Here is a 26305-nt window from a genome sequence, read left to right as displayed (position 1 = left end):
TGCCTTGACACAGAGGTCCAGGATTTGAATCCAACCTGTGACAATTTCCTGCATGTCTTCCCTCTCTCTCTCTCCACTTTCTCACCTAGCTGTCCTATCAAAATAAAGGTGGAAAAAGCCCAAAAAATAATCTTAAAAAGAAAAAAGGTATGTGTCAGTTACAGTTTACTTGTTTGATTGAGTTATACAGAGTCCTTTATTTACTCACATAACATTTTTATAAGAAGAAACTTATGGTAAGGGTTAAATGATGAGGTAGCATATTTCTGTTTTTCCATTTATTTACTCTAGATATGTGATTGCTCCTCTTAATTTGATTATATAATTACATGATCAAGCCTTTCATTAATTTCTATTAATGATTAATGGAGGCTCAGAAAACACCTTAAAGTGCTCATATTATGCTTTTTGGCTTTTACCCTTTCCTTTATTGTGTTATATATCTTTTAGTGCATGTTATAGGTTTACAAAGTGAAAAGCCCAAAGTCCACCCCAAAGGGACTTACCATCTTCCAGAGAAAACACTGTTCACAAACTGCTCCAAACAGCTCCATTGTAGTCTAGCCTTTACTTCCATGAACGTGCATCACTTTGTAACACACGTTATAATGCTCGCCTAGCTGTTAGCATGGCACGCCCTCCTACTCTGCAACTGACAAGCTAGCAGTGCTTACCTAGGTACTGCGCATGTGCGACTCCCAACAAAGATGGTACAGAAGTGAGATGCCTCACTCTGTAGCTAAAACAGAGAGCTCAACACACAGGGTGAAAAGAGGAGCTGCAACAATGTGCAGTACAACAAAAATATGTTTTTTTTTTTTTTTTATTAAACCATGTAAACCTATTCTGGTACAACCTCTAAATACAATTATGAAACCTGAAAATGAGTATAATATGAGCACTTTAATTATAAAGATTAGTACTGAACCTACTGTGGAGATGATGGCAGTGTGATTATTGAACAGTAGGAGGCCTCAGTGAGCAATTTTACTGTCAGTCCCACCCACTCATCACAACTTCAGCAGTGCAGCTGACACACGGTCATTTACAGATTAACATGACACCAGAAACTACTTAAACAGTCACCAAGGACTGCTTTCTTGATTATTTTAACTCATGTTTCAATTTCAAATAAGACATATCAACTTTTTAGATGAATGGATGAATTCTAGGATGATACTAGTATTAGATTATGGGTTACCAATGAAGTTTTAAGTAAGTAATTTTTACTGGAATTAAGCAATCTTAAGACTGAATGCTCAGATAAGTGTTTCTTAAACTGTAGAGTGAGCCATTGCAGGGTGGGTATGAAGGTAAAACACTGGAAGTGAAACTAAAGTTAATCAGAGCAGTGTTTTTTCACAGGAAACACTTTGATCTGTCAAACAAAAGTGTCACTAATTGCATTATTATTTGCTGCATTGCTGGAACTTGCTAGAACTGAACCATCGTTCATGTTATTAGTTCCACTTGTGCTTTTCTGCAATGACATATCAAAATGTCTGCTGTGAAAGGATCTTTGAATATGCTTTATTTGGAGACAATAAAATAACAAGATGCTAGCAAGGCTAACAGGATTCAGGCTCCCTTTGTTACTAATGTTCCCAGTATGCTATCAATGTCTGCGTCTGGAGAGGCTTGACATTTGTTTTATTGTTTTCTAAGGGAGGCACAGCAACAGTTTGAGAACCACCGGCTTTTAACCTTTTACATTTAAATTTCATTTTAATTGTATCACTGTAGATGTGCATGGTTTAGGATACAAGGTTATAAAATGCCATAGTTTACTGTCGCCACCTTTCTGAGAGGAAGACGAAAATGTTGCTTCTGTGAGGAATTCAGCACTGCTTAAAACAGAACAACATGAAATGGAAATATAGTTGAATAACTGAATCAACATTACACTATATGTCTGTGGCATGATATTGTATACTGGTAAATATTAACACTGCAAACATTACATGCAGGCTCAGGTGCAAAATACCAGTTCATTGCAATGAGTCTCAATGGAGACATCTGTCACATATGGGAAAGATTGTAATCAAATAAGGAATTTAAATGATCAAACTAAACAAGAAAATATTTTCAATAATTGTAATAATCATATATCTGTGTCTAGCTGTGAAAATAATTAACTGAATGTCTGATTTGTTTTTTTGCATTATTCTTTTTATTACAAGGCTTTTATTGTATAAACAAACAAATAAATGGAGACGTGCATAAACAAATGTGCAATGCAAGATCAAACCAACAAAGACATAAAACAACCACAAAACAAAGTGCACATTCAGTGCAATCTGCCCGCTGAGTCATTGCACAGTTGATCTGGGTATATAAAGTCATCTAGTGTGTTCCCAGCATTATGTTGAACACTTGTTAGAGGTTACAGTAACTTGGTGGAAACGTCTTCTCTTAGTTCCCTTACAGAAAATGTAAACAGATTTTACCAGGAGACTATAAAAAGCTACAATATCAAGATGTAGAGTTTTAGCAGCATGCTTAAATTTAGTCTTCTGAAGGTTTGTAATATACATGTAGACAACAGCCACGCGTTCCCACTTTATTGCTCTGCTTTAAACAGTGTCTCACCTATCCATGTTTGTCTCTTGTTTGTTTCGTCTACGTGTTTTATTGCCACTGTGAGCCTGCTGAAGAGAGGAAACATGTCACAATGATTACGCAGCCATCAGCTACTACGAGGGATGTAGGTAAGTACTTTCTTACTTGAGATAAAAAACAATACTTAAAAGTAATGAGAGTAAATGTTATGTTTTACTTCCACCCCTGGCTACTGCACATTTTCACACTACAGTTCGTAAGTCTTTGCAAAACTGTGCATGAATGAGAAATGTAACGCAATAATATGCAAATAGCTTGAGTGTCTGTGGGAACTTTCTGAACGTTGGTGGGAGGGTTTGTCCAGAGTCGATGTCTGGGATTGGCTGGAGGGAGATGGACAGCGTGCGGTTGTGCTGTTTGTAGGGGGCAGAGGTGGAGTGTTGAGGCGGGACCTGGGAACTTGGTAATCCAAACTTGAGAACTGTTAAGAGAAAATGTGGCTTCTGAATTGGAGAGCATTACTTGATAAGAAACCTGAAGGAGTTGCATGTTGCAAACAAGTCTTGCATTGCCAGACCTATCTTCACAGTGCTGTGGAGTAAAGTCTGGCTACACCACAGATACATTCTTGGTTGTTTGCATTTCTTTCCAGTTCCAGACGCAGTGACGGTGCCTCTGCAAAATAGTCTCGGGAAGGAACTTGTTTTGGTGGCACATTTGCACCCCGCAAAATAAAACGCCACATAAACTATTAAGTGAAGTTAACTGTTCACACAACGTGAGCTATTTAAATGAGCTGGATGCATGGTTAAACATAATTTGCTCTTACCAGTGTATCACAGTGTGTACTTCGTCCACAGCAATCCCTGCCAATCTATCCCAAAACATCCCAGTTAGATGGTAAATGCCTTAAACATATTCTTTGTAAATCTTTATAATCATTCCCCGAAAGAACCAAGCAGGCCTGGCTTAATGCACAATCCTAATTTTCTTCAAAACTTGCTATTTTCAGCATGTGGTTTGCTAGTTTGAAGACTGTTGTTGTTTCCCTTATCGAAGGGATTTTAAGAATGACAACACACAGAGAGCGGAAGGTGAGGGACATCCGGCGTGTGAGCCATGCACTGGATGTCAGGCTTTATACTGGAAATGTACTTCCATTGATTAGGCTAGTTGGAAACAGATACAATTCCTGCTAAATTATTGAACTACAAGCATGTAGTTATAGACTGAATGAGTTGCAGACAGAGACAAACATTGGGCTAAATACTAATGTACATATGCTCAAAATGACAATTCTAACAAGGTAATGTTTAGCAGGTAATGTTGACTGGATTTACCATCTTAGTTTAGCACATTAGCATTTCAGCATCTGCTAAGTGACAAACAAAGAACAGGTGAGGCTGATAGGAATGTCATTATTTTTGCAGGTATTTGGTCATAAACCATGGTATTGGACAAGTTAAAATGTTGACTTGGTGATGGTGCTAGATGAAAAGGACCAAAAAGGTTATTACATAGGGGACATGAATGTTTGTACCACATTTCATGGCAATCCATCCAATGGTTGTTGGGACTTTTCACTCAAAACCACAAATGTCAACCTCATGGTGGCACTAGAGGAAACGTCAGGGGGGTCAATAAAGTCCTCTGAAGACCACAAATAACTCCACCAAATTTCGTGGCAATCCATTCAGTCTAGACCAAAGTGGTGGACCGACTGACAGACTGACATTGCCATCTGCTAGCGTGGCTGAAATTAAATTTCTTTTGTTGAATTTTTTACAGTGTACTGGCTGTGGTTTATATTTGTTTTGGTGGAAATGTCACCACTGAATTGAAACAAAATATTCTGAAAACAGTAACATAGTTGCTCAAGAGCATCTGCACTGGGAGCAGATGCGGCACTATAGTATTGACAGCAATAATAAACACAGTGATGCATCACAAAATGGTAGATTTTATTGATTGTGCCCTGATTTCACATCTATATTTCTCTCTCTCTTGCTCTCTCTCTTCCACTGTTTCTCCTTGTGTTTCTCTCTCTCAGTTGCTCTCCTGCTGCTTTTCTTTTCGACACTACCCACCACCGTCTCCTGTCTCTGTCTCCTTCAATTTCTCCCTCTAGTTTCCTCTCTCTCACATAGTTCTGTGATGGGAGATCACAGCCTAGGAGTATGTGGAGAGAATATCGTTGATCCAGGGCATCAGTGAGCACACTTTGGTATAAACACCTGGGTAGTTGGGTTGAGCACAGCCCTGGCCCCATGAGACAATACCCTGCAGCTCCCCGTTACACACCAGAGGACCACCAGAATCACCCTGAGCAGGGGAGAAAGAAGAGTTTATTCCTTCCATCATTTCCTCTCATTACATTTTGTTTTACATGTTCACAGACCACCAAGAATGTATCTGATGTGCTGTGTATTTGTGTGAAAATACCTGACAAGAATCCTTTCCTCCCTCCAGGTATCCAGCACACACCATGCGGTCAGTGATCATGCCGGGGTAGGAACCATCACAGTCCTTGTTAGACAGAATGGGGACTTCCACACACTGAAGGTAAAATGGGTTGAACACTGCAGATAAGAGTGAGACACACAGTTAAAGAGGGGATAGTTTGATCAATGTTTATTTTATCATATAAATATCAGACCTTTGTGGCTATCTCCAAAATGTTAACTTTTATGGATAAGAGACTATTTTGGTCAACTATCTGTCATAACTGACCATCACTAAACCCCCCTCGAATAGTGATGGTCCTTTGTAGCTTAGCAACCACAACCAAGTAATACAAGCCTGTCAAGCTTTGGATTTAGCTCTTTAGCCTCTTTAAACTAGATATCTAGTAGACATCAAGTGCACATTTAAAACCCTTTTACTGGCTTCACTTTTTATTTTATTTTAAGAATTGGCTGAAAGCATTAAAACGTCAGCTAGAAACAGTTTTCAATTCACTGAATTGTTAGCATTATGCTATATTATATTAGTAAAAGCTTGAGCTGATTGATCTGATAGTGATAGTTGTCATTTTAGCTTAGCAGAAAGAAAAGTTTTGTTGGTCTTGTGTGTGAAACTCAAGACCCATTATTTAAAAGAATTGCTATACATTTGTAAATCACTATTAAAGGTTTTAGAAATCTGGATGGGGGGATTTGTTAGACATCAAACACTTTATATAGTGTTTGCAGTCATACAGGGTTTCCTCTAGTCCAAGGTGGTAAGCCACCAATATCTTTTTGCATATTGTCTCGTCTTACTGTCTGATTAATTTTTTATTTCATAAAAGTTTGATAGTTTTTTGATAGTAGCTAAGGGGGTCAGCAGTCAAGAAATGAATTTACTCATTATTAAAGGCTTTTGTTATAATGTGTCAGATTTTTTTACCTGAACAAAACATTGAGTAACAGTAGGATCACAACAGAATACATGTTCTGTTATTATGAGCAAAATAGTTTTGCCCCCTCACCTTGATCAGTGTAGATGTTCCCCCATCCAGACACCGTGCACATGTCCCCGGGTGTGGGGCAGGCTTTGGGCAGGGCTACAGGCTTGACGTACTGGTTCACAGTCACAGGGTGTGCCAGCTTCATCAGCATGATGTCGTAGTCTAGGGTCTTGTAGTCGTAACTCTGATGCCAGTAGATGGCATCAACTGACATGTACTGCTCCGTGCCCTCATTCTGCCAGATGTGGTTGTCTCCCAAGACGGCAATCTGTGCAAAGGGGCTAAAATAGTTGACAAAATTATTGTAATCCTATTAAACATACAGTTCATACAGAAACATTTCAATACATTAATCTAATACAAACTTTTGCCAGCAGTGGGCAGCAGAGACCATCCACTGTTCGTTGATGAGGGATCCGCCGCAGAAGTGGTAGCCGACATTGAGAGACACCTGCCAGGGTTGAGAGTGGGCTGGACACTGGTAGCCACCCACAATCCTGTCATCTGTAGGTGCTGCAGCTGTGGTGTAAAGAAAATACAAATGATTTATATTTATCATAGTTACAATTCTTTTTTACCCTTAAACTGTTGGACACACTGAACATGCTTCACCTGCAGCGCCCAGAAGTGTGACAACAATCAGGCCAATCATCGTGTCTAACTCAAACCTTCCTACGACCAGACTGGATGTGAATGATCACTGCATTTATACATAAACTCCTCCGTGTCTTTCCAAGCACTCCTTCTTCCTCCATTCCTCCACCCAATTCCCCCCACCCACATCCCCAAATCTCCCGCCCCAATCCCTGCCTTATACAATAATAACCTTATCTTCTTATGTGCCACGTTCATCATTTCATTTAATAAGTGAGCCACATTTTACATAGTATTGGCCTTGGAGTGTTTTCTGTACTCTGTTTTTTGACAGATAATTTTCTGCACCTATCACCTAAATAAATGTGCTTATTCGTTTTATGGGTGACACGTGTGTTACTCCCTTTTTAGCAGACAGCACTATGAATTATTGTAACCAGACATATTATGTTACTACATCTTGGTTGAATACAATAGAATTAAATAATTTCATCAGCACTAATCAGAATCAGCTTTATTGGCCAAGTAAGCGTGTACAAGGAATTTGACTCTGGATTTTGGTACTTTTGTCAATGTATGTGTGTAACCGGCCTGGCCTCAGTACCGGTTACCTGCTTTGTGTCTAACGTGTGAAGCAGACAACTGGAGACTCAGGCTTTGGCACAGGACATTTATTGCTGCTGAAAGCTGTTCAGTATTTTAGAGAGGAGAAACACAGCATTGGTCATATGCCCTCAACACACGCTGGTCTTGGCCAGATCCAACATTGTCTCAGAAATAATTTAATTTCTCATTAAAATAAAATCCCAACATATGAAACAATAAATGCAAAAATACAACATAAGAATATAAAAATACTTTTGTAATATATAGGCTATAAAACTGCTCTCAGATGCCTTACACTCACACTTTAACTGCAACATCACAGCATTACAAAATACCCATTTTAAATCACAATAAATGTCCTGTGCCAAAGCCCGAATCTCCAGTCGTCTGCTTCACACGTTAGACACAACGCAGGTAACCGGTACTGAGGCCAGGCCGGTTTCATGTGGACAGAAATAAACAGTGTTTGGTGTTTTAAGCTCCCAACGTCGTCTTCCAGGCGGCGCTGCCTGGAATGCACTAGGATTAGGCAATGGTTAAGGTTAGGTTAGGTGCCTTGAAGTCGACAGTCGCAGCGCTGCCTTGAAGTCTACGCTGGGGGCTTAAAACACCATCGAGCAAAATAGACATACTGTAACACTTAAAACAAGGACAACAAAGCTGACTACAAATGGTTATGTATATATATATAAATACTGCAAAGACATACTTGGATTTGGCAGTATTAGAGTTTAAAGGCTGTTGATTGCTGTCTGACACAGAAACAGAAAAACATCATGTTGTTTTCTGCTTCAGAGATGACAGGTGATTTCTTTCTCACCTGTTTGGCTTTTATTCAAGGTCAACTAGAAGTGGAGGCATAAAACAGCACATTTATTTATATTATTTTTTTCTTAAATAAAATTATGATTCATAAAATCAACAACAGGTTTATTGCCATGTAGGTTTTTACTTACAAGGAATTTGCCTTGGTGTTTGGTAAAAACAACTAACATATTAAGAGGAAATAAAATTAAAGCAAATTACTGCAACAGTCAAGAACATGAATATTAGGATAGAATTATTACAATAAAAACATCTAAAATATAATATAACAAATACTTTAACAAAAATGTCAAATATAATTGTTTAAAAAAAAGCTGGACAGTTTTGTGCAGGATGTGCAAAAATATGTTTGCCAATGGAGTCTCTTGGTTAAGTAGTAATTTTTCTTCTTTTTTAGACCAAGCTTTTCTTTTCACTTTTTGATATTTTAGCTTGCCAAAAATAAGTGACCCAGTAGAGAACCATAAACAGATGTTAGATGTGTGAAGACCTTGGTCCACATTTCTAAATGAGGTGCACAGATGACACAAGCACAGGGGATGTGCTACGATGGGGCAGAAGTGGGCAAACACGAAAATGTCAGCATGATAAGAAAGTTGAAAGACTTTGAGGACACAGATAAGGTCAACAGAAAGAGGGAAGAGCGGAGGAGGTGGGGGGTGGGGAGGAAGGGCCGAGCACAGCAGGGGCTGGTGGGATATAAATATGAGCCAGGGTGTGTCCAGGTATCTTCTGATCATTCACTTGACACCATGTCACTGCTGGCTCTGCTGCTGATGATTGGAGCTGCTGGTAAAGACACAAAAATACACACACACACACACACACACACACACACACACACACACAGCCATACATGTGTACTGTATTGTCCATGATTTCAAAAATATGATGGAACGTTGTGGTTAAAGATAACTTTGAAACACAAATGTATCTCTTTTTGTGTGTGTGTGACAGCGGCAGTTCCCCGGGAAGATGGCAGGATCATTGGTGGGCAGGAGTGTGAGCCTCACTCTCGTCCATTCATGGCCTCCCTCAACTATGGTTACCACTTCTGCGGTGGGGTGCTCATCAACAATCAGTGGGTGCTCTCCGTTGCCCACTGTTGGTACAAGTAAGTATGCGTTGATGGAGAAAAGATTACTTTCATATATTATACGCATTATTATCTCATGTTGCATGTTAATGGTTGCTTGATTTTTATGGATTCTTCCCTTTAAAATAAGAATAAATCCAAAAATCTCTAAAGGGGAAGGACTAATGGTTTTCAATTTAGAAGCATATGTGGAATGCTAAGAAACAAACCACTGAAAGCTTTTTCTGTATTTTTGTTATGTATGTATATATATATATATCACCTCCTCTCTCAGTCCCTATGCCATGCAGATCATGCTGGGAGAACACGATGTGCGAGTGTTTGAAGGTACAGAGCAGCTCATGAAAACCAAAAACATCATCTGGCACCCTAGGTGAGCAAATAAATTATAAATCCCATCTGAGAATCTTCTTCCCTTTGCATGATTTCATTCTGATTTCATTCTCATCTGATTCATTCATTCAGTGCAGAGAAACAGTTCTAAAGCGTATTTTATATTCATCTGTGTGCAGTTATGACTATCAGACTCTGGATTTTGACATCATGCTGATCAAGCTCTACCACCCAGTGGAGGTGACTGAGGCAGTCGCACCCATCCCATTACCCACAGCGTGCCCCATGGCGGGGCTTCCCTGCTCTGTGTCTGGCTGGGGTTACACTGCCGTGAATGGCGAGAGTGGGTTGATTATAATGTGCATTACATCATGCAGTTTAAAAACATGCCTAATGCCATTATGTGTAGAATTTGTAGTGTAGAATGTGATTTTAGTTTCTTTTATGTTGCTCTGATGGCAAAAATTCTGAAAAAAATAACACAATCCCGGTGAAAGTGGTGCAGTCATTATGTTGCTTTCAAACCCTTCATTTCCAGGTCAGCTGGGCAGCGAGGGGGAGGTGCAACAGTGTCAAAGTTGCCAATTTTCAAATTACACATAAAAAGCACATAGCAGCTTTAAAGGATAAGTCTGGTGAGGTTCTATATTTTCTGTAATCGACAACCAGTCCCATGAAAAGCTCAAAACCAGCAGTGAATTGATCCTACAAACAAAAGTATTGCCTGTATAGCCAAAGTCTGATTTAGCTTTTTTTCCTCCAGTGTAGGCCAAAAACCGAGACATCACTGAGCCATGATCCTTCATTACAATAAACATGGTCACTTATTAGTTTACCTTGTAGCTCAACCCCACATATGCTGCTCCCATATTACCCACTAGGGCACCAAATGTGTATACATTTGCAGCTGAAAATAGTCCCCAATAAACTGATCAACTAATTTTAGATTCAGTAGGAACAAATGGGCTTGCGACTGAGAGCCACAGATAAGTTGCGGAAGTGGGAAAGGATTGAGAAACATACACTTTTTTTTTCATTTGTTGACAGAAATTAAAATATAGAATACTGCCAGCCTTTTCCTATACAATATTTTTTCTAATTACTTAAGATGTCTCAGAGCTTTCTATGACTCTCTCTGTTCTGTTTGTTACAGTGAACTTGCCCGTCCGTCTGCAGTGTTTGGACGTGCCCATACTGGACCACCAGGACTGTGAGAATGCCTATCCTGGCATGATCTCACCCAGGATGGTGTGTGCCGGATACACGGATGGAGGCAGAGATGCATGCAATGTGAGTTTTACAGTAAATGCTATCATAGACTAACAGGACTCACAGTTCTGTGTGCAGAAAAATCAATTGCATGCTTCCACTCTGTGTTTGTCAGGGTGACTCCGGCAGCCCTCTGGTTTGTGCTGGGGAGGTCCAGGGCCTGGTGTCATGGGGTCAGGGATGTGCACTGCCTAACTACCCCGGAGTCTACGTCAAATTGTGTGAGTTCCTCTCCTGGATTGAAGACACCATGGCAGCCAACCCCTGAAGAAATTTTATTTTCTTCACTTTGCCCAATGGTTCCCCTCAATCCTATTTTCTTTTACAGCCCTGACTTTTCTTTTTCTTTCTATCTCTGGTGCCTTGTCTCTTGATTTGAAGTTTCCTCCATATATCCACACTAAATAAAAACACTTGGTAGATATTCCACTTTCATTTGTCTGTTCATGATGGGAAAAAACTCACCAAATTAAACTACTTAGAAGCTCAAATATGTGTCAGTTACAGGTTTTATTTTAAGACTGTTTGATTGAGTTATACAGAGTCCTTTATTTACTCACATAACATTTTTATAAGAAGAAACTTATGGTATCGGTTAAATGATGAGGTAGCATATTTCTATTTTTCCATTTATTTACTCTATATATGTGATTGCCCCTCTTAATTTGATCATATAATTACAATATCAAGCCTTTCATTCATTTCTGTCAATAATTAATGGAGGCTCAGAAAACACTTTAATTATAAAGATCAGTACTGAACCTACTGTGGAGATGATGGCAGTGTGATTATTGAACAGTAGGAGGCCTCAGTGAGCAATTTTACTGTCAATTCCACCCACTCAGCAGTGCAGCTGACACATGGTCATTTACAGATTAACATGACACCAGAAACTACTTAAACAGTCACCAAGGAATGCTTTCTTGAATATTTTAGTCGTTGAGTATTTCTCGCTTTAGTAAAAGAGTCTTGGTTTTGCAGTTTTGCTTTTCTGTCAGGACGACATTCTTCTCGCCATCTCTCCCAGGTCACATTTGTCTTCTCTGGGCCCTGCTCCCCATTCCCCCCTCTCTTTATGTCTTCGTCTCTGTTTGACTGGGCTGGAGGGTTCGAGCCATGCTGCTCCACCTACACACAAACACAAAAATAGTCATACTAAAATGTCTGGCACTGCTGTGAAATACTGATGTTTCAATTTCAAATGAGACATATGAACTTTTTAGATGAATGGATGAATTCTAGGATGATACTAGTATTAGATAATGGGTTACCAATTAAGTCATTTTTACTGGAGTTAAGCAACCTTAAGACTGAATGCTCAGATAAGTGGTTCTTAAATTGTAGAGTGAGCCATTGCAGGGTGGTCATGACTAGGGTTGGGTACCGAAACCCAGTTCCACTATGGAACTGGTTCCTACGCAACTGGTAGGAATCGGACCGGATTAGAACGCAAATTTCGGTTCCTCATTTTGGTTCCACTTAATGTGTCGACTGAAATATTTTCCCTCTGTCGCTCCGAAACGGACGTAAAAATATCACACTTTCTCTGTAGTCTACTGTTAGCTAGCTACCGTAAATGTAGGCTACTTTTAAAATGCCATATTTTCCCTCTGGGCTCACCAAAACAGACGTAAAAGCATATTAACCATTCATTGCACGCGATCGCTAGTAAACATATTACATCTTTGATGTAATTTTTCAGTTCTTCAAGAATCGGTTTAGGAATCGGAATCGTTTTAAAAGTACCGGTTCAGCATTGGAATCGTAAAAATCCAAACAATACCCAACCCTAGGCATGACCCAAAGGTAAAACACTGGAAGTGAAACTAAAGTTAATCAGAGCAGTGTTTTTTCACAGCAAACACTTTGACCTGTCAAACACAAGTGTCACTAATTGCATTATTATTTGCTGCATTGCTGGAACTTGCTAGAACTGAACCATCGTTCATGTTATTAGTTCCACTTGTGCTTTTCTGCAATGACATATCAAAATGTCTGCTGTGAAAGGATCTATAAATATGCTTTATTCGGAGACAATAAAATAACAAGATGCTAGCCAGGCTAACAGGATTCAGGCTCCTTTTGTTACTAATGTTCCCAGTATGCTATCAATGTCTGCGTCTGGAGAGGCTTGACATTTGTTTTATTGTTTTCTAAGGGAGGCACAGCAACAGTTTGAGAACCTCCGGCTTTTAACCTTTTACATTTTTATTTCATTTTAATTTCATCACTGTAGATGTGCATGGTTTAGGATACAAGGTTATAAATTGCCATAACTTACTGTCGCCACCTTTCTGAGAGGAAGACGAAAATGTTGCTTCTGTGAGGAATTCAGCACTGCTTAAAACAGAACAACATGAAATGGAAATATACAGTAGGTGAATAACTGAATCAACTTTACACTATATGTCTGTGGCATGATATTCTATACTGATAAATATTAGAGATTCTAATCAAATTAGGAATTTAAATGATCAAACTAAACAAGAAAATATTTTCAATAATTGTAATAATCATATATCTGTGTCTAGCTGTGAAAATAATTAACTGAATGTCTGATGTTTGTTTGCATTATTCTTTTTATTACAAGGTTTTTATTGTATAGACAAACAAATAAATGGAGACGTGCATAAACAAATGTGAATGCAAGATCAAACCAACAAAGACATAAACCAACCACAAAACAAAGTGCACAATCAGTGCAATCTGCCCGCTGAGTCATTGCACAGTTGATCTGGGTATATAAAGTCATCTAGTGTGTTCCCAGCATTATGTTGAACACTTGTTAGAGGTTACAGTAACTTGGTGGAAACGTCTTCTCTTAGTTCCCTTACAGAAAATGTAAACAGATTTTACCAGGAGACTATAAAAAGCTACAATATCAAGATGTAGAGTTTTAGCAGCATGCTTAAATTTAGTCTTCTGAAGGTTTGTAATATACATGTAGACAACAGCCACGCGTTCCCACTTTAATACTCTGCTTTAAACAGTGTCTCACCTATCCATGTTTGTCTCTTGTTTGTTTCGTCTACGTGCTTTATTGCCACTGTGAGCCTGCTGAAGAGAGGAAACATGTCACAATGATTACGCAGCCATCAGCTACTACGAGGGATGTAGGTAAGTACTTTCTTACTTGAGATAAAAACAATACTTAAGTACTACAAGTGAAATGACGGATTTTTTTAAAATACTCAAAAAACTTTGTTAAAGTAACGAGAGTAAATGTAATGTTTTACTTCCACCCCTGGCTACTACACATATTCACACTACAGTTGGTAAGTCTTTGCAAAACTGTGCATGAATGAGAAATGCAACACATCACATCATCAAAAGAGGTAATACAGCAACAATATGCAAATAGCTTGAGTGTCTGTGGGAACTTACTGAACGTTGGTGGGAGGGTTTGTCCAGAGTCGATGTCTGGGATTGGCTGGAGGGAGATGGACAGCGTGCGGTTGTGCTGTTTTTAGGGGGCAGAGGTGGAGTGTTGAGGCGGGACCTGGGAACTTGGTAATCCAAACTTGAGAACTGTTAAGAGAAAATGTGGCTTCTGAATTGAAGAGCATTACTTGATAAGAAACCTGAAGGAGTTGCATGTTGCAAACAAGTCTTGCATTGCCAGACCTATCTTCACAGTGCTGTGGAGTAAAGTCTGGCTACACCACAGATACATTCTTGGTTGTTTGCATTTCTTTCCAGTTCCAGGCGCAGTGACGGTGCCTCTGCAAAATAGTCTTGGGAAGGAACTTGTTTTGGTGGCACATTTGCACCCCGCAAAATAAAACGCCACATAAACTATTAAATGAAGTTAACTGTTCACACAATACCGTAACGTGAGCTAAATTTGCTCTTACCAGTGTATCACAGTGTGTACTTTGTCCACAGCAATCCCTGCCAATCTATCCCAAAACATCCCAGTTAGATGGTAAATGCCGTAAACATATTCTTTGTAAATCTTTATAATCATTCCCCGAAAGAACCAAGCAGGCCTGGCTTAATGCACCATCCTAATTTTCTTCAAAACTTGCTATTTTCAGCATGTGGTTTGCTAGTTTGAAGTCTGTTGTTGTTTCCCTTATCGAAGGGATTTTAAGAACGGCAACACACAGAGAGCGGAAGGTGAGGGACATCCGGCGTGTGAGCCATGCACTGGATGTCAGGCTTTATACTGGAAATGTACTTCCATTGATTAGGCTAGTTGGAAACAGATACAATTCCTGCTAAATTACTGAACTACAAGCATGTACTTATAGACTGAATGAGTTGCAGACAGAGACAAACATTGGGCTAAATACTAATGTACATATGCTCAAAATGACAATTCTAACAAGGTAATGTTTAGCAGGTAATGTTGACTGGATTTACCATCTTAGTTTAGCACATTAGCATTTCAGCATCTGCTAAGTGACAGAAAACAAAGAACAGGTGAGGCTGATATTATATATTAATATTGGTATTTGGTCATAAGAAGAAGAAGACCACAAATAACTCCACCAAATGTCATGGGAATCCATTCAGTCTAGACCAAAGTGGTGGACCAACTGACAGACTGACATTGCCATCTGCTAGCGTGGCTCAAATTAAACAAAACAAATGATCATACAGTACAAAGAAATGTATTTACACACCTTCCTCAAGGCAGCCAATTGCTTTACTATCAGTTCAATGTCCTCATGGTCATCTTCCTCCTCCACATCGTCCTCACCCTCCTCCTCCCACTCACCGCTGCCAGGCAGGTAGGGCTCGACGAGGATGGACTGTGTTCCTCTGATGTCACAGCGACAGTATGGGCAGGTGTGGCCAGCTGACTTCTGCTAGATAGTTATCACAGCAGGTCATGGGCAGAGTAATGGAAACACTATATGAATGTAGAGACCCATTGTCTATTGTTTATGTCCCCACTTGCTCTCTCAGTTCAGAAGATCAGCTGCTCCTGAGTGTGCCTAAAACTAAACGGAAGCTGTGGCGGCTCCTAAATTATGGAATGATCTGCCTCTGAACATTAAACAGGCCTCTTCTTTGTCTGTTTTTAAATCCCGTCTTAAAACCCATCTCTTCTCTGTGGCCTTTGACACCTAGTAAGATGAATTTACTTCTTTTAATTATTTAGATTGATTGCTTTTCATTGCGCAGCTATTATTTTTATTCATGTCATATTGTTATGTATTTTATTTATGATGTCTTATTTATTCTTCTGTACAGCACTTTGGTCAACTTTGGTTGTTTTAAAGCGCTTAACAAAAAAAGTTGGATTGGATTGGATTGTCACACATTGTCTTAAGAGCAGCTTTCTTTTGAAGTGTATGTAGTGGACTAGGTTGGACTTGTTTTCAAAGAATAAAGCCAGCAGGTTTTCGAAAGATGAAGGAGGTGGAAAATACCAGGTTCAGTTTGGTAGATTGCGGTTATGACGTTTACGTTATGACTTTTTTTTGCAGATGCAGTCTGTCCATGTATTTGACATGATTTTTCAGATTGCTCCCCTTATCTAAGTTTGTCTGACTGATATAACTGCAATTTGGACAACTATTATTTGGCATATTTTAAACTTTGGTTAACTTGGTAACTGTGGTTTTCTTTAGGTAACTTTTGGTATTCAGCTGCAAATGTGGGCCTTGTGATTTAGTTACTTCAGAGATTAACTGTCTGTCCTTGTATTGTATTGTAAACTCACTATTGATGAGGAAGTTTGGTTGACCACAGTCTAGACTAACTTACAACTTTTACATTGTGGTCTGACATCCATGAAGCATATCTTATTTTCTTTTCCTGTCCATCGGTCCGTCTGTCTCTCTCCCTCCTCCCGTCCCCCCTTTACTCTCACACACACTTTTGCTCAAAGTGAGTGTGACCGATGCAGTTTGAGGAGGATGTCAGCCTGTGATCACACAGGAAGTCATCAGCCCAAATGTCAGGACATGCTGCTCTGCACCTTTGCAAAGACTTAAACACCTCCAGACCAGATGGGAGGCTACTGGCTAGCTGACTGAAATAAATAGTAGTAAAGCATGCAGCTGGAATTTGCCAGCTGCAACTTTAATTCTGACTAGATGCCTTCAATGTCACTCTGTGATTAAAAGAGGAAGTAGGAAGTCGGGGGAGCTATGTTGCAGGACATGCTGTCCACATGACAGAGAGACTTTTGGGATTTATACAGCATCTAAAATGATCAAATGTAATTAATTTCATTGGTAGACCACTATATGAGTGTCTGCATATCTTGCTATGGCATGGCAGAATCAGCTTTAGTTCATAGTGTTTTTAACACTGCAGTTTTAAGTTTTTTTTTATTTTATTTGAGGAAAACTTTGCATAGATAAAATAATTTTTCAGCAATTCCTTATTTCAATAAGCCATTGTATGTGGAGATACTGAGAAATGTGAGGTCATTGGTTTCAAATGAATAAATGACATGCCATTGATTTGTGAGGGTTATTTTACATAACAAAGCATGTGAGTACCATCACTCACACGCTTTGTTAAACACAAGCATATTTTTGACCCCAACGGTTTCCCTCCACTGAACACACAAAACGGTTACGGTAACACTCTACCTCGGTTTAGGATGTCAGTATTAAGCATGGGTTGGCTGAAGATAAGCATGTGTTTATACACTGTACAGTTAGGCCACAATGAGTAAGTGGATGGGGGTTCATACCTGCCAGCCTGTGAGGCAGCGTTTGCACAGGAGATGCCCACAGGGCTGGATACGAGTATCCTTATCCCTCTCTGCACAGATCTTACACAGCTGGAAGGTGCTGCCGATATCACAGTAAAGCTCATACTGCTCCTGTTGGCCGTTAACAGTGGCGGTGTTGGTGGATAGACAGTGAGACAAGATAGAAAACGATAAGAGAAGGTCTCAGGATATGATCTATGTTTTGTCTTGGTGAAGTCTCAGGAAGCTTTTAGTTTGATACATCAAGAGCAGTTTGATGAATTCGTAAAGAGGTAGGTGGTGCATCCACTTACTTCTGTAACTTTGACTTTGCCCTTCTGGGCCGGTTCACACAAACTTGTCAGGTCGGGGTTCACATCACGGCCATCTGGGTACAGGTAGCTGCAGGCACACAAACAAACAGCACTTAGAGAAAAGACACAAACAAATAACAAAATTAATTTGAGAGCTGAGTGTGTTTGTCCTAACCAGCTTTCCTTGAAGCCCTGAATGAGTGCCTGGTAGAGCGGTGTATTCTGGGGGATGGTCTGGACGATGCCACCTTCTCTTGTAACATGGCCAATAGCCCACTGGCCCATTCTTGTGCAACTAAGACGGAAGATATAGCTTGGAGGGAAAGAGATCACACTGGTAAATCACACTTAGCAATATAATTGCTTTTGACTGCATTTAGTTTTTTATTTTATGTATTCATTCCAATAAACTTCCTCTCATTCTTAAACAGTTATAATATTGATGTTACAGAATAGGCCATGCTTATTGTCATGGAGCTGTACTTAACATAGCAAGGACAACATTTCTTGAATAAAAGACGGAAAGCTGGAAAACTTGAGTTTGAATTATTAAATATAATTATGCCAAAAACTCAAGAGGAAAAGAAATACTTCAAAATAGATTAAAAAGTTATAAATGAAGCCTCTTTCCCCTGGCCAATTTTTCTAAATTGTTTGTAATGGATAGCCAGGTACTTAAAGTTGGAGTGCTGTAGTTCTATGTTCCTCACTCCTTACAACTTAGATCAGATCCAGATTTGAACTCAAGTTCTCAACAACCTCCTCAGTACTATTTTGAGTTTAGCTTCTCTGCGAAGTGCATTAGTCAGAGCTCGTTGCTGTGCTCGTCCTCACCTCCCAGGTCTATGCAGGTAGTGTTCCAGACGAGCTATAACCTGGTCATAGGTGAGGAAGGCCATGTAGCCTGGATGAGTCACTGCTAGCTGGTTCCAGTTCATTATGAGTGACTTCCAGGGCTGAAATGAGAGGAGAGAATCAAAGAGGAGACTCAGGATGTGAACATCATTAAGGGAATAGTTCAACATTTTGGGAAATACTTATTATTATTATTATTATTATTATTATTATTAAATAATAATTGTCTTGCCAAGGATTGCTGTAGATCAGAAGATGCCTATCTAATGTCTGTACACTAAATATAAAGCTACAACCAGCAGCTAGTTAATTTAGCTCAGTATAAAGACTGGAAACAGGGAGAAACAGCTGCTAGCCTGGCTCTGTCTAAAGATAAATCAATCTGCCTCCTAAACTCACAAATTAACACATTATATATTGTTTGTTCATACAAAGAATCGTACAAAAACTGAAGTTGTGAAACAACAGGTTGTGGTTTTTTGAGGGATTATGTGCCTTGACTGTTTCTTGGCCGGGAGCAGTGACTTCCTGGAGTCTTGTCATCAAGGTTTCCAGGCAACAAGTGAAAGCACTGTGTCTAGTCAAGAAATAGTCTGGCTCATAACCCCCTGGAAACTTGCTTTTACACTTATATTAGTGCTCTGATTAAACAAATAATACATAACATTTTCAGTTGTGAGCTTTAGAGGCGCCAGTAGGTCAATTTATTTTGTTCCCTTTGGACAGAACAAGGCTAGCTGTTTGTTTCCCCCTTGTTTCCCGTCTTTATGCTAAACTAAGCTAACCAGCTGTAGCTTCATATTTAGTGTACAGATATGAGAGAGGTATCCATCTTCTCATCTAACTCTTGGCAAGAAAGCGACTGAGCAGATTTACCGAACTATTCCTTTAAGAAATCAGTGTATTACTTTTTACTGGAATATTTCACCTTACCTGAAACAGTCTGGTGAAGATGTCAAACTCAAACACAGAGATGTGGTCATTACAGGTGAGATCTATAGTTGACTTCAGAGCCATGGACTCCATCCCTTCCTCAAATGCATGTACACTCTGCAGCTGCTCTTTGAATCTATTCCACTGCACTATACACCTGTCAGAACACATTATTAACATGTAGCGAACATGGACACACAATGTGCCAACTACAATAAAAGAAATTCCCCAAACTCACTTATTTCCAAATGATTGCATCCAAAAGGCCGCAGCCTCAGTCTTAGTCACCCTGTAGGTGTCACCCTGAAAACCGCCCCCTGGAAACATGGCCCTGAGCTCCCAGAGCATGTGACTGAACAGCAAGGACAGTTTAGTCAAGTTCCTCCTGAGAATGAGAACAGCAGACTTTCAGTTGCAGATTCAGAATAGAAATAGCTTTACTTTGCTTGGACTTGTCAGTCTTTACTGGCCCTGTGGTGTTGAAAAAATATGCTTGTACAAATATATATAAATATATATTTAAATAATACATTTGTTTTCTTTACGTTTTATATAATTATTACATGATGTGTCACTATAAGGGCCGCAGTGTAGGTGTGTGAAGTCATGGGTATCAAACCAGCATGCAAGCATGTTCAGCAATGACAGCTGTGGTAAACAATTGGAGTTGGCTATGAATCGATTGAGTGAAAAATGGAAAGAAAAAATAAATAAATTCTGCAGCCACCTTTTTTTTAGGGAAACATAGCTCTAACTTTTGTACATGTGATACGCTGTTGCTTCTTTTCAGTTGGCACAAGCATGCTGATACTTTCCATAGACACACACACACACACACACACACACACACACACACACACACACACACACACAAAGGTAGTCCAGCGAGCAAACAGGATGCTCTCTGCTGCATGCTTGTCTGTAAATACCACAGAATGTTCCAGTGGCCAGTGTGTCACTCAAGGCCAGTCTTTATCAGTATGTGCAGTACTCTCTTTCTCGACTAATATTTTGTCATTTGTTTATGCACATTTCTCACTCCGAGTTTACTTTTTACAGTAAAATACTCTTTAAACATGTCTCTCAGCCTCAATGCAGCTTGGTGCAATTTCAGAATCAAAATAGATTACTGTAAAACAACCAAAATGCTGCATTTAAAATTAAATCTACTGTAACACCAGCAGAAGACATTCTTTGACAACAATAACACTTTTGTATGACGTCAAACAGGAAAGAGTAAAAATAAACTCAAAATTTTTTTCTTTGATGATCCTTTCTGAACATGTATTTTACATAATACTTCTCCTGCTTCACTGAAGAGTCCATTCTGCTCTGTGTAGTTCAAACGTAATAACCCAAATATGTTTTCCTCTGCGGGAGGATTTTTTTGTCTTTCATAAACTTGACTATATCAAACTTCTCCACCACATTTCACATTAAGTGATCGAAAATACATAAAAATCCAACCCATTAGTTTTCACCTTTATTACACCATATCGCCTCTTTTCTAAGACATTGTTGCAACGCTGGAAATCTTTTGCAGATCTGTCCATGCATTTGATCGTTTGGGTGGTGGTCATAAACTTTCCACCTCAATGAAGAAAAGAAACCCTCTATGGTGATGATGAGGTGAGAGTAACATGGGAGGAAATGTGTAAGTCACAGTGCCTCAGGTTAACACACCAAATGTTATTCACAGTAATGCAGCAGTCTTGCTGGACAATGCATTGCCTTACGCTAATCCTTTTGTTTGGTTAATTGTCATTTAGTGTAATTGTGTCTCTGTTAGAGACTGAATACTGCTCATTAGCTTGACCAGCGTAGCCGAAGAAGCTCTATGTGAAATGCATTGATCGCTTCAAATATTTTTTGTCTAATACAGAATCAGAGAATAACTTTATAAGATCTTTGAGTCACTTTTGAACTCCTGCACTCTACCAGCACCTGACGGAAGAAGACTTTTCAGTCCATTCTAACTTAATATAGCCGTGCACCTTCATACACCAGTGAAACCCTCTTTATATTTCAGATGCACTATGGAGAATATAATACATGTTAGCTTTGAAACTTCGAGACCCAGAACTTAAAACTATCTAAGAGTGACCCTCGTATTAATTCTCATATTTTCTAAATTCAAATCAGTTCTGCATTCTAAAATCCACTGAGATCTATTATCAGTGTTTGTTTTCTAAAACGTTGTGATTACACATTTTAATTGTACAGCTTCATTTGAAAATGACACCCTGATCACAGTGAGTACTCTGAGAAATTAAATGCTGAGTAAATATTTGTCTGTCAAAATTAAACCCAAAATTAAGCGCTGTAGGGCATAGCAAGTACATTTTTTTCATGTGAAACGTATAACATATATTTTCATCTTTAATTAGACATGAACTGATCTAGTACATAATTGATATCAATACATGTATGCATGTTTCTTGTGTTGTTTCTGCTTACAGTTCTAGTTGTACGCTTTACACATTTGCATAAATCCAGCAGCTAGAATATTTCACTGTCTGTCTGTCGCCTCCATTGTCTGTCTTCCTTCAGTTCTGTTTTAAGCTTCACATGATAAACATTTCACTTGCTACTGAAAAAAAGGGAGACTTTTATTTTAGCCATCCAACAGTCAATGTTATTAGAAATAGACAACGTACCTACAGCTTACTCTGTTATGTCTGTGGGATAATAAGCTGCAAAAAAAGAGGACATTATGGCATTCTAAAAAACACCAAATATGATATTTACAGAATTTGCCCTGACATCTGAGCCACATTACACATAACACTATGTAAATTTGCCACATGACTGCCCATGCAGACCTAGCTGTGGTGAGAAGGCCATCTGTGTGCAAGATGATGCAATAAACCTTTTAATATGGCTTTATCTGGTTTTCAGATTCTGCTGAAATAAAATCTTTCATAAAAGCTGGTGTATGTAAAAATGGCATACATTTAATGTTGTAGAGTAGAGTCAAAATGTCAGGATAGATAAATACATAGATAGATAGATAAGAGATAAATAGAAAAGTTCGCAAACTTTTTTTTAAAAGGGTCTAAAATTGCCAAGGATAGATAGATAGATGGATAGATGGATAGCAACAAACAAAAGTAAGTAGTAAAGAGTAAAAACTAGAATAAAGACTTTCTACTCTGACATGCTGGTTGTTCAAACTTTTGATGCTGCCCTTTATTACAGTAAAAGCTTTACTTATAACCATGCGCTCCAGGTCCCTCTTATACTGTATGTTGTGTAGTGTCGGGATATATTTGCAGTAAATACAGCAGAGTAGTTGAGTGCTCATCCAGTCCTGAATTTGGGACACATGCAGGTTAGAAGATACAGTAAAAGCAGAGGATATCTGTGTATACCGTATGGATACAACTGTATGGACATAAACAGACAAAAAAAATGTCTGTTCAAGGCCAGACAGTCGCTCTCCAAAGCTGCTCACAAACTGTAGTTGCTTTTGCCAAGTTTCCGTGCATTAGCATCACAAAGATGCAGGTTTGGCCCTTTTCCCACCTCCGTCATTAGTAGTCTCAACAGAAGAAGCAGACGCAGCCCAAACTCCAAATCTCACTCTCTTTAAGCTGTTCCAAAACATCCACTTTAGCCAAACAGCAAACTTACTAAACGTGGTCATTTTTCTTTCTCTGACGCACAATGACGTCTATATTTGACTTGTGGGAATTGGGGAAGTTATTTTATTAAACTTTATAGATGGTGTAACAGAGTTATTTCAGTTCATTTAATTTAGTGTTCAAGGAAGGGCTGCAGCCTCTATCATAACTGGCAAGTATTAGTATTAGACTCTTTCTCTTAGTCATGCAAATACAGAAGACTACTTTTGGATTATTGTACTTTTTTAAAGAGCATGAGCTGAGTAAAGAGCCCAAGGCCCGGTCCCAAGGAACTGGATAAAGATTTGAGGGATGTGTGGCCTCTTTCTGATCCCGCCGTCAGTGTATTTACAGAAGATCAGGTTACAAAGAAGAATACATCTGGAAAAAGATAATATTCCTCATTTTGAGAACATTATCTTGTTGAGTAGGGAAGAAAATGGCAAGCATAACACATCCTTCAATGGTCAGTTACCTCAGGTGGCACCTGCCACGCAGATGGCAAGGGTTTTATTTGTTTAGGTTTGGGAAGTCTTAGGCATTTTGTTTGTTTAAATGAAGCTTAATTGGTGGTGCTCACAGAATTTTAAAAAAGTAATAAGAAAAGGTTTCCCCCGTTAATCTGGATAATCCACGGAGTAATTATTCAGAGTTACGGGGGAAACCTTCTCTTGAACTTTAGAATTGTATTGTTTTAATGCTGTGAGTGTTGTGTTTATTGAAACCATTGTAGTACGGCGGCAGAAATCAGAGACGAATATCTCAAAACCTGAGCAAAAAAACAAAAATGGCTAAATAGTGTTACATGAAAGTGAGAAAATATGTTTGTTTGTCTTTTTCATTTGTGTGAACTAAGTCGCTTTAACTTCACTTAAAATATGTGAAACTTTTGGAGTTGCATTTAACAATCATTGTAATTATCGATTAATCTGTATCTTATTTTTTAATGTCCAAAAACAGTTTAAAAAAATGCCCAAGATGATGTCTTTAGATGTCTTGTTTTTTTCCAACCAACAGTCAAAAAACAATCAATCAATCAATAAACAATGATACAAATTCACATAAAAACTGCAAATTCCCATATTTAAGAAGCTTGAAGCAGCACAGTTTGGCATTTTCAGTTTGATAAATGACTGAAATGATTAATTGATTGTCAAAATATTGGCTGATTAATGTTAAAAGGTGAATTGCTTTTTTGGTCACGTTTGAACACGTGACAGTACTTATAAAATGACAGAGGACAAAGGATGTAATCATGAATGAATGAAAGAAGCATTTCATTAAAGGATTTATATAAAAAATAAAATAAGATATGTTGCATTTTAGAAAGAAACACGTCATACATTTCTTTCTGTGTGTCAGCCAGGGGCCCTCTTACCTGTAGCTGGATGTCTCCTCAAATATCTTCTCCCGTCCCTCTTTGAACAGCAGCAAAGCCCTGTCCGTCTTATCCAGCAGGTTTCTGATGTGGATCCTCAGGTATTTGGCCTCGTCTCCTCTGGGCACCTGTCCGCCTGCCGCCTTGGGGCCTCGGTAGGGCTCCCAGACCTCCGTAAGCAGTGTTGCTGTCTCAGATACCAGGTCTGGCAGGTATGGTGGACTGTTCCTCAGGCCTAGCCGGGGGTTAGTGCACAACTCCCGGAGCTTATCCAGTCTTCTGAGGGCCTTGTCCACTAGCCGCCGGTCTCCACTGGTAGGGGGCTGGGAGCTCGATTTTGGGCTCAGGGAGGCCCCTGAACCAGCTGCTGCCATCATTCCGCTGTTGTGAAGTTATGTCACAAATCAAAATTTTCCTTAAATGTCAGTCTGTCTACATGTGTGTGGGTGTGACAATAATGTCCTACTGTTTTTAAGAGATATGAAAACTCTATTTTGAATATGTAAATTTTATGAGGAAAAATAGGAGCAGCTATTCATACTGGCTCAAATTTTTAAATGTGTTTAAGTTGGCATTTATTGTCCTTACAATGATTTTTGTGAGTTCCCAGCTTCATTGGAAAAGCACACATCATAGTCACCCCAAACAGCATCTATCCTTGATCCATAAGATAATCCAACAGCATTGCATTTTCCAACAAATGGTTGCAGGTTAAATTACAACATCTTCTAAAATGCACATGAAGCTTAGAATTCCCTCCCAAAACAGGCACTCGGTTCCGTTTGTAGCCTCTCACTCCTCAGTCAGATCTTCAGAAAAATACAAAAATACAAGGTCTGTTATAAAGAGGCTGTCTTTTGAAGATTTTTACAACACGAACAATGCATCACAAGACGCCAAAAGAGTGAACAAAAAACAAAGGAAGGGAGGGCTTGACACTGATACTAAACCACTGAAACAGTTTCAACTTCTACCATCTCAACTCTCTCCACCCTAACACATGTCGCCTTTCTTACCCCTTATCTAGCACACTTACCAATAAGATCACACATCTCATCAGTAGAGCAGTCCCATATTGTCAGGGTCAACAGAGCAGAGACATCTACTCACAGCACAGCACAACGGAAACATGTCATTGGCTGAAACGTTGCTGCTGCTTTTTTGTTTTCTCTTTCTTGATGTAACTCTCTCTCTCTCTGTCTTTTCTTGGTGCACCCTTTGATTGGTTTCCTGGTTGCAGCCAGCCAAACAGGTTTGTTCTCTTTGCTCTATTGCTCAGGCAGGCAAGAGAGAGAGAGAGAGAGAGAGAGAGAGAGAGAGAGAGAGAGAGAGAGAGAGAGAGAGAGAGAAAGAAAGAGATTGTGACCTCAACAAATATATATTTACTAAGAATGAAAGCATTGTGCCACTACTTACAGACAGGATGCCTGCATATTCAAAGCAAAGGTCAAAGTTTTGTTTGTCAGGTACATCCACCACTTTGGTTCATACTGAAATATTTTTAAAACTGTTGGATGGATTGCCACAAAATTGTGTACAGACATTCATGGAATGGAGGATGAATCCTAATGACTTTGGTGATCCTCTGACTTTTCCTACAGTGCCCTCACGAGGTTGACATTTGTGGTTTTGTGTGAAATGTCTTAACTATTGACTGGATTGGCATTCAATTTAATACACACATCATCTCCCTCTCAGGATGCTTTCTTTTATCGCCATCATCAGGTCAAAATGTTTATTACTCCAATGTTTTGGTTTCTAATCAAAAACCTGAAAAAACAAATGACTTTCCCTTCAGTCTCAGTTGTACTTTG

At 39.1% G+C, this 26305-nt stretch overlaps 3 protein-coding genes and 1 long non-coding RNA gene across 9 annotated transcripts; 2 read left to right on the top strand and 2 right to left on the bottom strand.

Moving 5' to 3' along the window:
* The first annotated feature begins 1064 nt into the window (after positions 1-1064).
* LOC114556623 (uncharacterized) lies at positions 1065-6979 on the top strand. 2 transcript variants are annotated; one of them, XR_003692715.1, is made up of 4 exons: positions 1065-1215; positions 2645-2708; positions 5029-5121; positions 6385-6979. It is a non-coding gene; the product is annotated as an uncharacterized LOC114556623 (long non-coding RNA). The 2 variants fall into 2 exon arrangements; XR_003692714.1 differs by having other exon boundaries at positions 6382-6979.
* On the bottom strand, positions 4729-6659 carry LOC114556622 (trypsin-2). The gene is made up of 5 exons (XM_028579618.1): positions 6620-6659; positions 6369-6520; positions 6015-6275; positions 5002-5121; positions 4729-4881 (listed from the first exon to the last, which is right to left on the bottom strand). Exons 1-5 carry the CDS (start codon positions 6657-6659, stop codon positions 4729-4731), a joined length of 726 nt encoding a protein of 241 aa, XP_028435419.1.
* Positions 6980-8783: 1804 nt separating the features above from the next.
* LOC114556914 (trypsin) lies at positions 8784-11130 on the top strand. The gene is made up of 6 exons (XM_028580043.1): positions 8784-8824; positions 8990-9146; positions 9403-9501; positions 9641-9804; positions 10615-10751; positions 10846-11130. The coding sequence occupies exons 1-6, from the start codon at positions 8785-8787 to the stop codon at positions 10996-10998; spliced, it is 750 nt and encodes a 249-aa protein (XP_028435844.1). The 5' UTR covers position 8784; the 3' UTR covers positions 10999-11130.
* Positions 11131-11221: 91 nt separating this feature from the next.
* cblc (Cbl proto-oncogene C, E3 ubiquitin protein ligase) lies at positions 11222-25614 on the bottom strand. 5 transcript variants are annotated; one of them, XM_028580529.1, is made up of 14 exons: positions 25528-25614; positions 25080-25300; positions 24492-24872; positions 19729-19875; positions 19491-19647; positions 18537-18658; positions 17878-18015; positions 17703-17790; positions 17389-17520; positions 15359-15544; positions 14115-14258; positions 13729-13787; positions 13012-13070; positions 11222-11858 (listed from the first exon to the last, which is right to left on the bottom strand). In XM_028580529.1, the coding sequence occupies exons 3-14, from the start codon at positions 24866-24868 to the stop codon at positions 11725-11727; spliced, it is 1743 nt and encodes a 580-aa protein (XP_028436330.1). In that variant the 5' UTR covers positions 24869-24872; positions 25080-25300; positions 25528-25614; the 3' UTR covers positions 11222-11724. The 5 variants fall into 5 exon arrangements, with proteins under 5 accessions (XP_028436330.1, XP_028436334.1, XP_028436335.1 ...); XM_028580533.1 differs by having other exon boundaries at positions 13012-13067; positions 24492-25300; XM_028580534.1 differs by having other exon boundaries at positions 13012-13067; positions 13729-13784; positions 24492-25300.
* Between the last annotated feature and the right edge of the window lie 691 nt (positions 25615-26305).

Source organism: Perca flavescens, chromosome 6, assembly GCF_004354835.1.
Source record: "Perca flavescens isolate YP-PL-M2 chromosome 6, PFLA_1.0, whole genome shotgun sequence".
Taxonomy (NCBI): Eukaryota; Metazoa; Chordata; class Actinopteri; order Perciformes; family Percidae; genus Perca; species Perca flavescens.
This window is presented reverse-complemented; position numbering and strand designations above follow the sequence as displayed.